The following is an 18,298-nucleotide window of genomic DNA, read 5'->3' as shown; positions in this document are numbered from 1 at the left end:
CGTAGTTCTCGTTGTATGTTGATAAAACAGATCTCCCTGGCTTTCCTGCCCTCTTCTCCAGCTTTGTCAATATCCGTGGTTCCCGGTGGAGGTGTTAAGATCAGGGTTTCCATCTCAGACTCTTTCTTGTAGACCTTTCTGTCAGGGCTAAAAGAGGCCAGAGCAACCTTTGCATATTTTCTGACTGCTGGAGCTTGGTTCCTCGGTGAAGGCCCATCAGGCAGCTGCTCACCCACAGCAATGGATACATTCAAGATAAAACATTCGTTTGGGTCATATTCTTTTCCAGCTTCTTGCAGCTCTTTGCAGTAATCACCAAGGTTATCCTGAAAACTCTCGAGCTCTCGGAGAGACAGGTACGTTGGCGACATAGGCAGACTGTCCAGGCCGGACTGCAAAAAGTTACTGGAAGACATTGTGTTCGGAAAACCAAGGAAGAGAACTCCTCTACCTCGAGAAAGGTAACCGACTTTGGCAAGACGGGAGAAGGCTTTGTGGACTTCAATAGTCTCACGACAATGTTTGATGATATGTCGACATGAGCTGCCAATTCTACCATACACACAGCTTTCTTTATGAATGTCCCAGTCTTCTCTTCGGCAGTTGCGAGAACAGTAGTAGGTGTAGCAGCTGTGGCAGGATTTAAAGTAAAGGCAAGCGTTAAACAGAGTTTCAGTTCTCCGGCATCTGTTATTTGAACACATCATTGTGTCATCTTCATCTGGGCTCTGATCTGGGGAGCACTCATCCGCACTCTTCATTGCATCGCTTGCTCCATCCATATCATGAAAAGAATCAGGATTTACTCTGATGGATGTTGGCTGCTTGTCAAGGGGAGGTGGTCCTTCTGCAACAGCCACTGAACATTTTCTGGACAAAGACACCGCCTCTTCCTCATCAATTAACTTCTTCAGCTGATCTAATATGTCCTCGCTTGCCCTTCTACTAGGTGGTTTGTAGTCAGTAACAAGATCAGCCAGCAGCTCATCAAGTTGTTCAAGGCTTTGCTGAAGAGAGCCACTGTCATATGGTTTGTCTTTGGTTGAGCCTTTCATGTCACGCTGACCCAGTTCTGGGCCTTCACTGCCTCTAGAGTCCAGAATGTCCCAGCTGGCAGACCGTCCTTCAGTATTCTGAAGATTACCTGTCCGAAAGTCATTATCAGTGATTGTAATCTCAGGTGTGACTACCCACTGTTTGCTAGTGTAGTTCTTTGATGTCTGCGGGGGGCTTTGGTCAATTAAAGAGTTGTCAGACATCGATAAGGCCGCATAACGTCTTGGTGAAGTGGAGAGATTGACGACGACTGGCTGCGGTTTATCATCTGAGGTGCGTGCAGGTTTTCTTGGCGCCAGATCATCATAGCTCTGACGCCGTTGTACAGAAGGAGGTTGTTCCCTCTCCGTATGGGAGTTGAGAATATCATCTAACGACCTCGAGTAGGATTTTGAATCGGTGTCAATTCTTTGAGGTTCTGCGGAAATATTAGAATACCAGGGCATTAATAGTGATTCTTGTTTGACTCTGGTTGGAGTGACATGGGTCACATAAGACACAGGATTAGAAGAATATCCAGGAGCATATGAAACATAACCATCGTCTGTTTGTGCCTGCATGACTCGGGCACTTTTTTGGCTTTCTGTGTAATATGCCCGTGCTGGGACATGGTGCTGGGGCGGCATGGCATGTAAGTCACTTGGATAATAAAACCGTGGCGGGCCAGTCTGAATTTGATAAGACCGTGGATCATCCCCATAAAATGTTTTTGCTGGTAGTGGTTGTATGATATATGGCCCTGGATCATTTGTCGTATAGGACTTTGGATATGTTAACTGTACAGTGTATGGATAGTGCGCCATTTCAGTATAACTCGGTCTTGTACCCATAGAATGAGCTGTTTGACCTCTTTTTTCATGGACACATTGCACTTTGGAGGTTTGTCCTGGTGTGTAAGGATCATACAAATAAGAACTTGGCTGAGGGGGAACAGTGGTAACATATCTACCAGGATCATCTTCATAAAAGTATTGAGTTGGCATGTTTGGACTGGAATGAGCTCTGTTTTCTCTTTGATAACTCGATGGAAGCATCATTTCGAAAGGACCTTCCACTTGATGGTTGTATTTATTTGGCAGACTACAGGAATATTGAGTAGTTTGCCGACTCTCTCGGCCCAATGAGTCGGTGGGAGTTGGGGTTCTAGAATAGGAGAAATGACGGGGCACGGTCAGGCTCCTACCCCCCTCATTGTGGTACCTTTGCCACGGTATGTCCATTGATGAAATTGGCTGTTTCTGTCTAGGATGATGCAATGCTGAATTATTTGGTTTAATGTCTACCCGACACCGAACATGATGACTAGTTGGTGGTTTATCCAGCAATGCCTCCTCATAGCTATCAGCAGAATAATGAGGAGAGTGTCTGTTATCACTCATTTGAGGAGGAAGTCGAACAGGATACACGTCATGTAAATGTTTTCTATTTGGTGCATAGCGGGACTCCTTACTCAGTGATGTTTCAGGTCTCCAGTGAGCAGTCCATCGAGACTCCCTGCCCTTTCTCGCTGAGGATGGGGACTGAATTGATGCAGGATTCAGACTGGTTTCCACCCAAGGGGCACTTTTTGACCTGTTCTTTCGTTTTTGGATATGGACAGCAGGCTGATTATCTGCATCCATTGGTTGAGATGGTACCCTATGGCTGAAAATGTCTGGAGCAGAAAAGCGGTACCTCTGTTGGTGGCCCAGGGCATTCCAAACAATATCTGGTTTAGCGCCATGCCTATCGGTTCTCTTCTTTGGGGAATGCATTGAATAGTTCTTCTGTTTTGGCAATGATTTATATTCAAAGGTACGGCAATGCCGCTTATTGGCCTTGCTGTTGGTGTCTTCCAGTGTGCTGCAGTGGAAATAATTACATTCTTCTTGCAAGGATTTGGAGAGTGGAGAAAGGGGGCTAACTTTTATGTCTCGATGCACACTCGATACCAGTAAATCAGGTGGTCCTGTAAGTGTCATCTTAAAGGGACTTCTTTAGTTTTCTCCATTAAGCCCAATTGTTGAAGATGTTGCCTAGAAGATGCAGAAAAAAAGTGACAATGTAAATAACAATCATGGTAAATAAATACATTCAATATAATGTATCAATGACAAGGGGATTCTTGAAAAACGGTACATTTAAAAATTCATCTTAATCACCTTATTATCAAAGTAGATGAATAAAATTAGTTGAGATGGAATGTGCAACAACATAAACTAATATCTATGTTAAGTTTATTAAGTCAATTCATACAATTTAAAGAAGATTGTTGTGCAAAATGACAATAATTCACTGGGTTGTGCATGTGTATAAAGCTAACACAGTAACATTGAAAATGTTCTAAAAATGTTAACATTGGTCCGTTGTCAGCTTATCTCCTTAAAAAAATTTGCTACAATATTGTTTATATTGTAGCTTATTAGAAGAGATGAAATATGATATATTAAATATATTTGCATTTACTTTCCCTGAACACAGAGTATATGCTGAAGACAGAAACAACATTTTAAACTGTCAAATACAGTTATCTTTTTTTAATGAAACACAATTAACTTTGCTAATTATTTCAAACTTATTTCATAACATTTGTATGTTTTATATGGACTCTGCCAGATGCACAGAAATTCTACAACAACAACAAAATGAGATAATTCTGCTTATATTTAGTGTTTGCAGTGAGTCCCTTTTACACTACTTTTCAAACCTGGGCTTGAAACTTGATCTTGCTACTCTTAACACATGCTCAATGTTAAACTGGTATCTTTATTTTGTTTTTATTGCAACAATAGTAGAAAAAAACACATCACACAGACAGAGCCAAAACACATCTCCCCAGGGGCGTCACTAGCTTTTAAGGACAGGGGGGGCTTAGCCCCCAGGAGATGCACAGGATGCGAGCGAACGTAGCGCACGAGCACAGAACTTCACAAACGGCTAACAAAGACTTAGAAATTATTCATTGTTATTATTATTATTGCACGGGACGAAGTAAAATGCTCCCCGGGACGATGGCTTTAACCATTTTTTTTCTTTTTCTTTTTATGTATTTATTAATTTGACATTTTATATTAAATGTCTTGGTTTTTCCTCCCTCTGAAAATCCTATGAAATAACAAGCCATCCTATAATACACCAGCTATTAATGTAACAATACAATAAAACAAATATATTTAATGATGGGTTTTTTCATTATTTTATGTATGTTACTTGATATAGATTCTACGAATGATGTGGGCATTTTTTATATGAACAAGTCCAAGGACCGCAAGCAAGGTCACAGAAAAAATGCGGACTGGAGTTTGAGTGATGTGGGCATTTTCTATATGAACAAGTGGAATGGATTGGATACCGACACACTAAAGGGTCTCTCTACCTTACGCTATGAAGTGAAGAAACTGAGTGAATAATGACAGGTTATATGATTATTTAAACTCATATTTGGGCCACTTTATAATATGTCGCCATGTATTTGTAAAAAAAATAAAATTAAAAAATAAATAAATATAACTCCAAATTATTTAGGGGGGCTTGAGCCCCCCTAAAATAAGCCTAACAACGCCAATGCATCTCCCCCGCACAAACACAAATTAGATTTTACATAACAGAAGAGCAACAATGCAAAAATATCACCCATTTTAAAAATAATTTTGTTCATGAACACATCTCCTTTGCAACGGGCGAGTGTGAGTGTAACTGAAGCCAATCTATTGTAAGTAAGGTGCTGGCAAAGATGGAGCCTGCCTGTGTTTTAGCTCATTGGTAGTATGCTGCTCTCGTCGGTTCAAGCCCCGCTTGCAGCCGTAGGGGAAAACAACGCCCCCGTGAGAGAGAGAGTGTACACAATCGCTAGATGAAGCTGAGCTGTTGAGAGCTGTTACAGTATTTGTTTTCGCTCACACACTAAATTTACACACTGAAATGTTTCTTATCATTTCTAAGCAGATGATATTCAACTGTTATGCTCCTTCAATGAGTCAGAGTTTCACTTTTTATCTGAGTTCTTGGAGTGCGTATCCTGTATTAAAAACTGGCTGTCCTCAAATTTCCCCCAGATGAATTCAAACGACTCTGATAATTGCTCCCGATAAAAAGATCCCCCTGATCAAGAACTCCCTTGGTGCTCTGGGTGCATCTGTTAAAAGCAGCCTCAGAAACCTTGGGCTTGTGTTTGATCAGTCCATGTTGGGAAAGGTGGCAATAAATACTGATAAAGTTGAGGAATGCTCATCAAACACTTATTTGGAACATCCCACAGGTGAACAGGCAAATTGGGAACAGGTGGGTGCCATGATTGGGTATAAAAGTAGATTCCATGAAATGCTCAGTCATTCACAAACAAGGATGGGGCGAGGGTCACCACTTTGTCAACAAATGCGTGAGCAAATTGTTGAACAGTTTAAGAAAAACCTTTCTCAACCAGCTATTGCTAGGAATTTAGGGATTTCACCATCTACGGTCCGTAATATCATCAAAGGGTTCAGAGAATCTGGAGAAATCACTGCACGTAAGCAGCTAAGCCCGTGACCTTTGATCCCTCAGGCTGTACTGCATCAACAAGCGACATCAGTGTGTAAAGGATATCACCACATGGGCTCAGGAACACGTCAGAAACCCACTGTCAGTAACTACAGTTGGTCGCTACATCAGTAAGTGCAAGTTAAAACTCTCCTATGCAAGGCGAAAACCGTTTATCAACAACACCCAGAAACACCGTCGGCTTCGCTGGGCCTGAGCTCATCTAAGATGGACTGATACAAAGTGGAAAAGTGTTTTGTGGTCTGAGGAGTCCACAGTTCAAATTGTTTTTGGAAACTATGGATGTCGTGTCCTCCGGACCAAAGAGGAAAAGAACCATCCGGATTGTTATAGGCGCAAAGTTGAAAAGCCAGCATCTGTGATGGTATGGGGGTGTATTAGTGCCCAAGACATGGGTAACTTGCACATCTGTGAAGGCGCCATTAATGCTGAAAGGTACATACAGGTTTTGGAGCAACATATGTTGCCATCCAAGCAACGTTACCTTGGACGCCCCTGCTTATTTCAGCAAGACAATGCCAAGCGACGTGTTACATCAACGTGGCTTCATAGTAAAAGAGTGCGGGTACTAGACTGGCCTGCCTGTAGTCCAGACCTGTCTCCCATTGAAAATGTGTGGCGCATTATGAAGCCTAAAATACCACAACGGAGACCCCCGGACTGTTGGACAACTTAAGCTGTACATCAAGCAAGAATGGGAAAGAATTCCACCTGAGAAGCTTAAAAAACGTGTCTCCTCAGTTCCCAAACGTTTACTGAGTGTTGTTAAAAGGAAAGGCCATGTAACACAGTGGTGAACATGCCCTTTCCCAACTACTTTGGCACGTGTTGCAGCCATGAAATTCTAAATTAGTTATTATTTGCAAAAAAAAAAAAAAGTTTATGAGTTTGAACATCAAATATCTTGTCTTTGTAGTGCATTCAATTGAATATGGGTTGAAAAGGATTTGCAAATCATTGTATTCCGTTTATATTTACATCTAACACAATTTCCCAACTCATATGGAAACGGGGTTTGTATTTCTAAAGTGAGAAATTTGTTGTCAAAATTGGATCTGGAAATGATCATTCACGCGTTCATTTCATCTCGCATTGACTATTGCAATTCTCTTTTCACCCTTTTCAACAAGTCAACGCTAAAGAGACTTCAGACTGTACAAAATGCAGCTCCCAGACTTTTGACTGGTGCACCCAGAACAGCCCATATCACCCCCGTTCTATCCAGTCTTCATTGGCTTCCAGTTAAATTCCGCATTGAGTTTAAGATGTTAGTCCTGACATTCCGTGCATTGCATGGTGGAGCCCCTCAGTACATCACTGACTTGCTATGCCCCTACTCTTCAGGGCGCAGCCTCCGGTCTTCAGGCCAGAGTCTTCTAAAGATCCCAAAAACTCGTGGAGACCTGGCATTCAAGGCTATAGCTCCCAGACTCTGGAGCAATTTGCACCAGTCCCTCCGTGATCTTGACTGTGTTTTAACTATTAAGACACATTTGAAAATTTCTCTTTTTAGTAAAGCTTTTAGTTAATGCACCATTTATTTATCAATTTTAATCCACTTTGTATCCTTTCTATGATGTTGCCCCTGTTGTTTTAAATGTAATTGCTGTTTTACTTCTTGTTCTTGTTTTGTACAGCGCTTTGTGATTTTATCTGTGGAAAATGCTTTATGAATACAATTTACTTACTTACTTACTAAATTTAACATTTTCACACAGTTAACAAAGTCTACACACAGTAAGCAAACCCACTGTGCAGATTTGCCTAATATTAGGCATAGACTCTGCTTCCCAGTTTTTGTGAAATATTACACAGAATGCTTTACACACACCTTCCCATCTTGCACAAATATAAGGATTGTGATACACACATTTTCACACTTCACACACACACTAGGATTGTGATACACACATCTTTACACCTTACACAAAGATAAGGATTGTGAAGTTGCTTCCTGGTCAATCCAAAGGGCTGGCTCGCCAACAACCACACAATTGAACAAATTGGATAATCACATCCACCAGGTGTAAAGACACACAGGTTTTTTTTTTTGGTTTTTTTTCAGTGTACATGAATGAAGGTGTGTGTTGCTGAACCCGACTTGGACATTATCTGGACTGGACCTGGTTTTAAAAACCCTTTGAACAAATCTAATTTCATTTACAACCTGGTCTGGTGAAGATAAGGTCTTTTTTTTATTTTTTATTTTTTTTATAGATAAGATAAATAAATATTTTCTTGGATAAAAAAGAAAGTAAAACAATATAAAAATAATTACATGGAAAAAAAGAAAAAAAGAAATAGTAATTAAATGAAAATGTTAGTGGACCAGCAGCACATACAATCAAGTGTGCTTCAGGGACTGTGTCCCTTGCAGAAGTGTTGTCCATGTTGTGGGAACCAGAATATTGGTAGCAGAAAGAAACAACCCCTTTTGTGTGAGTGGGTGTGTATGAGTGTGAATGGGGGAGGGAGTTTTTTTTGGGGGGGTTGATGCACTAGTTGAAAGTGTATCGTGTGTTTTTTCTATGTTGATTTAATTTAAAAAAATAAAAATAAAAATAAAAAAAGACACAGGTGATAAATTGAAAATACAGCTTTCAAGTGGGCGCTACAGCTATAAAAAGGAACAGGTGAGTTCACCTGTGTTTTGCAATAATGGTTGTAATCGGAATAAGAGTGCGAATGAGTGTCAGGTACAAACACTGATGACATCTATTAATCAGACAAGAAGCAAGGAATCATGCAGAGACAGAGGCCAATTTAGCTCATGAGGAGAACGCATGGAGCTGCACACTTAGTCACAGTCTCGCCGTACGCTCTAAGGTTCAGCTCCCGCGTCCCTCTATTTATTCAGGAGTTCCACAGTCAACATCACTAAGGCCGCTTCTAAAAGGAGTGGTCACATATATTATGCAAAGCAAGTCCAGTACGCACAATACATGACGGAATGTGCTGGGGGCCTTGTGATTTCGCCTTGCTTCGTCTGCAGGCTGTCGTCTTATCTGCGTTGAGGTCCTTTTGTCCTTGCACAGATACAAAAGTCTAACTTGAGCACAATAGCTAATAACTATAGCAACGGACTTTAAGCATACTAAAGTTGTGTGATAATATATACACATGATTATTCTAACAATGAGAGGGGGAGTTTGCAGAGGAGAAGAAGGAGGCAGAGGAAGAGGAAGAGGAGAGGATAGAGGAGGAGAAAGTGGTAGCGGAAGAGGAGAAGGAGAGATCAGGGGTGTCAAACTCATTTTTAGATCAGGGGCCACATGGAGAAAAATCTACTCCCAAGTGGGCCGGACTGGTAAAAATCACGGCACGATAACTTAAAAATACAGACAACTTCAGATTGCACAAGCACATTCTGAAATTGTACAAATCATAATGTTGTTGTTTTTGTTTTTTTACACTTACATGTTGCGGTTAATAGTATTACATCTTTATTTGTCGTTATTCTGAATAAATTATGTGATTATGTTCATCAGTCAACTCATTGATGTTAATCCATCAAGATAAAAAAATATATCAAAATCAAATTACAGTATTCTATTTATGTAGTTTGCTCATTTTCCTCGACTGATGTATTAACATCATGTGGTTTATTTTGTACATATGTAGCATCATCTAGAATAGTGGTTCTTAACCTTGTTGGAGGTACCGAACCCCACCAGTTTCATATGCGCATTCACCGAACCCTTCTTTAGTGAAAAATACAATGTTTTTTTTTTTTCAAATTCAATGCAAAGTTATATGTTTTTTTGCACAAAATGAACCGTGCATGAGCATCACCTTGTTCAAAGAACAAAACCAACACAGTGCATGAACTCACAACAAATTACACACCTGCAAATCAGATGGAAATGAGAGGGAACATTGTTTGGGGGTATCCAGAATATGCCGATAGGGAGAAATTTTTATTCTCACGATGAGTTGGGTGTGTCTTGACCTCCGCGGCAGAGGCTCTGCCGAACCCCTGAGGCCGACTCACTGAACCCCTAGGGTTCGATTGAACCCAGGTTAAGAACCACTGATCTAGAAAGATGCAAAGACTTGCTATTTCGACATCTAGTGGACACATTTAGAACAGCAGTTTCTTTCATTCAAAAATTTCCTGCAAGCCGGATAAAACCTGTTCGAGGGCCTGATCCGGCCCTCGGGCCGTATGTTTGACACCCCTGAGATAGAGGAAGAGGCCTAGGTAGAGGTAAGGAGGGACCTAAAAGAACCAGGACAAAGAATAAGAGGACCAAATCTATCTCACAACACCCGTGCAACACTTGTTGACCATGTCATTAATCATGGACTGCTGGAGTAAAAGTTCAGCCACATGTCAGTCGGAATACTGTAGCCAGAGTCATTCAGACATTTCGTCGGGAAAACAGGTAATCTAAACACACATTTACAGTAAATTGCAGCTTACTGTACTTGCAACCAATGCATACTTTATGATATGCTTTTTGTCTACATAGGGTTGGAGGTGGAGGACATCATGGAGGACTGGGTTCCTTGTTCACTCAAGAACAAGAGACTGCAATAGTGAACATGGTACTGGCCAAAAACAGTATCAGGCTTTGTGAAATTCAGGCCGATATTATCAATAACCACAATATGTTCAACAATATCCATGTACCATATTTTCCGCACTATAAGGCGCACCAGAGTATAAGGCGCACCTTCAATGAATGGCCTATTTTAAAACTTTGTTCATATATAAGGCGCACCACACTATAAGGCGCATAGAATAGACGCTAGGGTTGTGATACCTGTTGTGGCTCAATATTGGTCCATCAGTGACGTGCGGTGAGGTTGATGGCTGGTGAGGCACTGACTTCATCACAGTCAGATTTACAAACATATGAACCCTAAAGAGTATCTTATTCACCATTTGATTGGCAGCAGTTAACGGGTTTTGTTTAAAAGCTCATACCAGCATTCTTCCCTGCTTGGCACTCAGCATCAAGGGTTGGAATTGGGGGTTAAATCACCAAAAATGATTCCCGGGCGCAGCGCCGCTGCTGCCCACTGCTCCCCTCACCTCCCAGGGGGTGAACAAGGGGTCAAATGCAGAGGACAAATTTCACCACACCTAGTGTGTGTGTGACAATCATTGCTACTTTAACTTAACTCTAACTTTACACAGACAAACTGTAGCACACAAAAAAGCACATTTAATTAAAAAAACGTTATTATGGTTGTGCTGGATGCACCCCCGCCGTAGAATGCACCCCCCTGACGGGAGTGTTATAACTAAAGCCCACACTTAAACTTTCCACGTGCAAGATTGAATCTATTTAAAAAATATATTTAATAAGAAGCCAAAAAGTGCAAAAACAATAATGTTCGTGTTGGAAGAGTTGTGAATGAATGAAATATGAAATCCATGCTGCAGTCTGCAGGTGTACCTAATGTTGTGTCCCTGCAGTCGTTCACGGCTCCTCCAACGCGAGCATTGTTGTTTTTGCACTTTTCGGCTTCTTGTTGGGTGACTTTTTTGAGTGGGTTCGGTCTTGCACGTGGGGGGTTTGGGTGTGGGCTTTGGTAGGTGTGGCACTCCCGTCGGGGGGTGTGTTCGACAGCGGGGGTGCATTAACCGGCACCAGGAGGCGGGATTACTGCGAGCCTCACACAGTGCGTCTTCGCAGCAGTTTTATGATTGCTCAGCACAAGAAATACGTTACACACATACAGTTGTTGACAAAATACACTGTACATTATATACCTCAGCTAACTAAACTATGGAAATGTATAATATAATTCATATAGCAATACAGTCTCACTGCACAGCAGGCCAGCAGTTAGCCGAGTCCGCAATCCATGCTGAGGCACAACTGAGTGACGTGCCTCAACTGGCTGCTGATCACCGCACCATCTCTTCTCAGTATTTGAACGGCAAATGTGAAAATTCAGCGATTTTGAATAAATATAATCTAAAACTGGTGAAGTTAAATGTAAAATAACTTTATAGTATAATCACTGGATAAATATAACAATTTAATTATTTTTTTTCATTTTACATTTTTTTTCTTTCCATAATGGCAGGTGAGGCCCTGCCTCCAGTGAATGCATGGCACTGTGGTCCATATATAAGGCGCACCGGATTATAAGGCGCACTGTCAGCTTTTGAGGAAATTGGAGGTTTTTAGGTGCACCTTATAGTGCGGAAAATACGGTAGTCTCTCTGACAACTATAAGCAGAATCTTCACAAAGAACCAGTTACGAATGAATGAAGCGGCTTTATCGTGTTCCATTCGATCGAAATTTCGAGATGGTAAAAAATCTGCGTCATGAATACGAATCACGGAGTACTTACAAACAGACAGTGTGTAGACAGAAAAGGGAGAACGGACGTATTTTGGCTTAAAAACTAACGATAAAGGTGAAGTTATAACACTGAAACGCCTTCAGGAAGGGGTGCTTTAAGACATGGCTAGCCGCCTTCCGCCCGATTGTAGCTGAGATAGGCTCCAGCGCCCCCCGCGACCCCAAAAGGGAATAAGCGGTAGAAAATGGATGGATGGATAGCTAGCTAGCGGCTAAAGTCCAGCCCCAGTCGGCAGTGTTGTAGCTACTTCTAAATCACTAATCCTTGTCTCCATGGCGACAAATAAAGTAAGTTTCTTACAAGTATCATCCCTGCAGGACGAGGAATAGCTAAACATGCTTCACTACACACCGTCGCTCACCGGCGTCACAATGTAAACAAACGCCATTGGTGGATCTACACCTAATATCCACTGTAATGATACCAAGTACAGGAGCATATCTAGTTGATACTACCATGATTACGTTGATATTTTTTGGCATCACAACATATTCTTTTGATACTATGTTTATAAACTCAGGAAATATGTCCCTGGACACATGAGGACTTTGAATATGACCAATGTATGATCCTGTAACGACTTGGTATAGGATTGATACCCAAATTTGGGGTATCATCCAAAACTAATGTAAAGCATCTAAACAACAGAAGAATACATGATTATTACATTTTAACAGAAGTGTAGATAGAACATGTTAAAAGAGAAAGTAAGCAGATAATAACAGTAAATGAACAAGTAGATTAATACAGTGTTTTTCAACCTTTTTTGAGCCAAGGCACATTTTTTTCATAAAAAAAAAATACGGAGACACACCACCAGCAGAAATCGTTAAAAACTGAAACTCAGCAGCCGATATTGACAGTAAAAAGTCGTTGTCGCAATTGTTGGATATGACTTTAAACCATTACCAACCATGCATCACTATAGCTCTTGTCTCAAAGTAGGTGTACTGTCACCACCTGTCACATCACACCCTGACTTATTTTGAGTTTTTTGCCGTTTTCCTGTGTGTAATGTTTTAGTTCTTGTCTTACGCTCCTATTTTGGTGGCTTTTTCTCTTTTTTTGGTATTTTCCTGTAGCAGTTTCATGTCTTCCTTGCCCACTATTCCCCACACCTGCTTTGTTTTTCGCAATCAAGACTATTTAAGTTGTGCGTACGCTATCCTTCTTTGTGGGGACGTTGTTGATTGTCATGTCATGTACGGATGTACTTTGTGGACGCCGTCTCCCTGCTCCACACGCTGTAAGTTTTTGCTGTCGTCCAGCATTCTGTTTTTGTTTACTTTGTAGCCAGTTCAGTTTTACTTTTGTTTTGCATAGCCATGCTTCAGTGCCTTTTCCTAGCGGGACTTGCCTTTTGTTCATTTTTGATTTAAGCGTTACATACCCCAAAAGGGACAAGCGGTAGAAAATGGATGGATGGATACCTTTTACATGCCAAAAAAGGTTGAAAAACACTGCACTAGACAACGGCACATTATTATAATTATTGATTTGCAAAAAATATTTGGCCCTGCGATGAGGTGGCGACTTGTCCAGGGTGTAGCCCGCCTTCCGCCCGAATGCAGGCTCCAGCACCCCCCGCTGCCCCAAAAAGGGACAAGCGGTAGGAAATGGATGGATTTTTTGGACCAATTAGGTGAAGTTGCATAATTTCCCACGGCACACCAGACAATATCTCACGGCACACTAGTATGTCGCGGCACAGTGGTTGAAAAACACTGGATTAATATTTCATTTTCTACTACTTTGTCACGTGTGGGTCTCGCAGCTTACTGCGAGGTCGTTCTCCCGGGATGCAGAGGGACGACTCCGGACAAAGCGTGAAGGTAGGATATGATTTAATTTCCGCAAATCATAACACATACCAAAAAACAGGAAGCAAACCAAAGGTGGCACGTGAAGCTAAAGTACAAACTTAGCACAGGACTCAAGAACATAGAAACAAGAAACAAGAAATCAACCTACGTGACTGTTGCATACAGCAAATAAGGAAGCCAGACTGAGCGTGGCGAGCAAGGTGAATAAAAAGCTCTCTGATTAGTGGTTGACCGTGCCGACCACTAACCAGAGGCAGGTGAACCCAATTAATCCCCATGGAAACTAAAACAAACCCAGAGGTGCACAAACAGGAACTAAGGGAGTCCAAAACTAACAGAACATAACAAAACATGATCCGGGCCACGGATCATGACACACTTGTCCTTAATAATTTTGACAAAATAATAGAATGGAAAATGACACAATATGTTACTGCATATGTCAGCAGAGTAATTAGGAGCCTTTGTTTGCTTACTTACTACTAAAAGACAAGTTGTCTTGTATGTTCACTATTTTATTTAAGGACAAACTTGCAATAAGAAACATGTTTTTTTTGGTTGTTTTTTTTGGTTTTTTTTAAACATATGTTTAATGTACTGTAAGATTATTTTGTTAAAATAAAGTCAATATTGCAATTTTTTGGTAGTCCCGTTTATTCAGAAAAGTATCGAAAAGTATTGAAATAATTTTGGTACCGGTACCAAAATATTGGTATCGGCACAACACTAGTGCATATACATTGTTGAAGCAGGATTTTATCTGTCCAAAACCCAAAGTAGAGGGAGCAATATCATTGGAATAGGGGTCACCAACCTTTTTGAAACCAAGAGCTACTTCTTGGGTACTGATTAATGCGAAGGGCTACCAGTTTCCATCCATCCATTTTCTACCGCTTATTCCCTTTGGGGTCGCGGGGGGCGCTGGAGCCTATCTCAGCTACAATCGGGCGGAAGGCGGGGTACACCCTGGACAAGTCGCTACCTCATCGCAGGGGCTACCAGTTTGATACACACTTAAATAAATTGCCAGAAATAGCCAATTTGCTCAATTTACCTTTAGCTCGATGTTATTATTAATAATTAATTATATTTATCTTTGTGGAAACACTGATCATCTTAATGATTTCTCACAATAAATATATATAGAACCAGATAAATATCAATATGCAACACTTTATTTTTATATTTTCTGTAAGTGCACATTTTTCAAATTGAACATTTTCAAATGATCACTTCTAAGACAGTCTTGTGAAATCACAATATCCCATTTTAACTAGCTAGCCACTAACATGTTTTAACAAATCATGAATTACTTTGCACCATGTTTGTACAAATAACAACTCATGTAAAATACAAAAGTCAACTCTCAAATTTTTAAATAAATCATGTCACACTTTGAACTGGACAACAAATCTGTTGTCTGTTTCTTTGTCAGTTAGTGAAGACCAAGTCTTTAAAGGGGAACATTATCACAATTTCAGAAGGGTTAAAACCATTAAAAATCAGTTCCCAGTGGCTTATTTTATTTTTCGAAGTTTTTTTCAAAATTTTACCCATCACGCAATATCCCTAAAAAAAGCTTCAAAGTGCCTGATTTTAACCATCGTTACATACACCCGTCCATTTTCCTGGGACGTCACATAGTGATGCCAACACAAACAAACATGGCGCATAGAACAGCAAGATATAGCGACATTAGCTCGGATTCAGACTCGGATTTCAGCGGCTTAAGCGATTCAACAGATTACGCATGTATTTAAACGGATGGTTGTAGTGTGGAGGCAGGTAGCGAAAACGAAATTGAAGAAGAAACTGAAGCTATTGAGCCATATCGGTTTGAACCGTATGCAAGCGAAACCGACGAAAACGACACGACAGCCAGCGACACGGGAGAAAGCGAGGACGAATTCGGCGATCGCCTTCTAACCAACGATTGGTATGTGTTTGTTTGGCATTAAAGGAAACTAACAACTATGAACTAGGTTTACAGCATATGAAATACATTTGGCAACAACATGCACTTTGAGAGTGCAGACAGCCCAGTTTTCATCAATTAATATATTCTGTAGACATACCCTCATCCGCTCTCTTTTCCTGAAAGCTGATCTGTCCAGTCCAGTTGGAAATGCATCTGCTTTGAGTGTCGCAGGATATCCACACATTCTTGCCATCTCTGTCGTAGCATAGCTTTCGTCGGTAAAGTGTGCGGAACAAACGTCCAATTTCTTGCCACTTTCGCATCTTTGGGCCACTGGTGCAACTTGAATCCGTCCCTGTTCGTGTTGTTACACCCTCCGATAACACACCGACGAGGCATGATGTCTCCAAGGTACGGAAAACAGTCGAAAAAACGGAAAATAACAGAGCTGATTTGACTCGGTGTTTGTAATGTGTTTGAGAAAATGGCGGATTGCTTCCCGATGTGACGTTGTCATCGCTCCGAGAGCGAATAATAGAAAGGCGTTTAATTTGCCAAAATTCACCCATTTAGAGTTCGGAAATCGGTTAAAAAATTATATGGTCTTTTTTTCTGCAACATCAAGGTATATATTGACGCTTACATAGGTCTGGTGATAATGTTCCCCTTTAAAGGATCCACCGTACTGTGGAATTATCGCCAGGCTCTTGTCAACTCTCTCACAGTAACACTGGCTTCTCTTCGAATGTGACTCATTTGTTTCCCTGACTTGCTCCTTGCACTATCGGGGATTCCCTCTACCCCTGTCCATCAATTTTTAATCTGAATGCATTTTCGTCTTTTTTCTAAAAATCTCAGTGTGCACCCCCTGACATCCATATTTGGAACAGTTAATATTGTAACGTCAAAGAGTGTTCTTTTTCAATGGTTTCTGTATGGCTGAGGCATAAAAGTTGATATTCTATAAAAAAAATGTTGACCATTGCTGTAATGAGACTTGCCATTCCATCCCCCAGTGGAGATATGAGGATTTACTTCAGGTCAGTGAGCATAGGGAGCACTCTTAAGGGTGCATTGTGAGTGTTTTCTAAGGGATGAACACATTAGTGTGTCACAGCAACATACGACCGCGCATATCAGCCATGCTTGAACATCCTAGGCAAACGACCATTCATATATACAACATTTTTGGCCATCATTGCAATAATGTGACTATTGAATAGAAAATACACATATACAGATATGTATAATCTATCAGGCACTTTAAAAAGAACAAGATGTTCATCAAGCACAACAATTACCAAGAATCTACAGCATGCAGGCTTTTTCCTCAGTGTGCTTTTTGCTGTTTTTCCCATTTTTACTTTTTGTTTTATTTTTTATTTTTTTTGGGGTACCCTACTGATCAGTGGCGGGCCGTGCGTTTCCCACCTAGGCCTTCAGTGATGTCCGACTTCAATCATTACCTCTCAAAATACCATAATTTATGTCACCACATGACCATTGCCGGATAAATACTATAAATGCTATGCAATACATTTACGCCCGACTGGGCATTGAACACATCAACAGTGTACAAAACGGGTTATTTTCTGGCGCATTTAAAAATCCATAACCCCGCATCAGCAGTTAAAACATATCTTATGTGGTACTGTCAAAATTAAAATAGCGAAAAACATACTAAACGCGAAAAAAAAAAAAAAAAAAAAAAAATTCAACTCACAATTTGTAACACCCATTCGATGCCGTATAAGCCAGTGGTACCCCGTGTGGTCGGTTGATTCGAGTGGAAGTGGCAGGCATTTCACCATTTCATCGCCGGGACAGCTGAGCTAGCTTGCGGGGTTGGCCGACATCGTCTCACAAGATGTAGTTCCTCTTTAAATATCCTTCTTCAAAATGGCCTTGCAAATATATATCTGCCACCTAATCAACGTTTTGTTCTCCTTCTTTGTGGGTTAAAAAAGTGAGTATCTGTGATTTCTCACTACACTTCCTGCTTTAGTAAATTTAAACAACAAGTACGGTCTTTGTGATGCCTGGCCTTCTTATCACCCCACTTTTAGGTAATACACTTATTGTTTCCCCAGTTCACCACTCATTCTCTCGCATTGACTACTTTTTAACACGTAGCTCAATTTTATCTGACATCTCAAACATTCACATCCACCCTATCATCAGTGCTAAACAAGTATAACCCATTTGCCATGCACCTGTCTCACTCTCCCTCACTAACAAAACTATCACTGCACCTACAAAACACTGAAGACTTAATACATCATTACTAAAAGACCCAGACTTTTTAAACAATCTTGAGAAAGAAAACCATGGCGTATGTTCTCTGGGAGACCCCGAAAGTAGTTATGCGAGGAACAATTATTTCCCACTTATCATACAAGAAGAAAAAGGAACGTTTATTAGAGCAGGAACTTGAAAATGAAATCAAACTATTAGAAACCACATCTAACGTTAGCCATGCCGCTACCTCTCTGCTCCGCGAGGGCGTATATGTATGTGACGTATGTAAGAAGGTGCGCTTGTTTTAAGTCTCTGTGAGAAAGGAGAGACAGGAAAGAGTGAGAAGAGCCTGTAGTGTAATGCCTGCAGCTAAAAGCAATTGCGTGAGAATGTATACTCGAATATCATATATAGTAATT

At 40.8% G+C, this 18,298-nt stretch overlaps 1 protein-coding gene across 1 annotated transcript in view; it reads right to left on the bottom strand.

The window, feature by feature from the left end:
- Window positions 1-18,298, bottom strand: part of ajm1 (apical junction component 1 homolog) — a 30,546-nt gene that overhangs the window by 838 nt on the left and 11,410 nt on the right. The window contains exon 2 of the mRNA XM_061980714.2: window positions 1-3,071. This exon is cut by the window's left edge and continues 838 nt beyond it. Within this exon, the coding sequence (XP_061836698.2) occupies window positions 1-3,017 (3,017 nt within the window). The 5' untranslated portion in view covers window positions 3,018-3,071. The remainder of the gene's footprint in view (window positions 3,072-18,298) is intronic.

Source organism: Nerophis lumbriciformis, linkage group LG20 (genome assembly GCF_033978685.3).
Source record: "Nerophis lumbriciformis linkage group LG20, RoL_Nlum_v2.1, whole genome shotgun sequence".
Classification (NCBI taxonomy): Eukaryota; Metazoa; Chordata; class Actinopteri; order Syngnathiformes; family Syngnathidae; genus Nerophis; species Nerophis lumbriciformis.
This window is presented reverse-complemented; position numbering and strand designations above follow the sequence as displayed.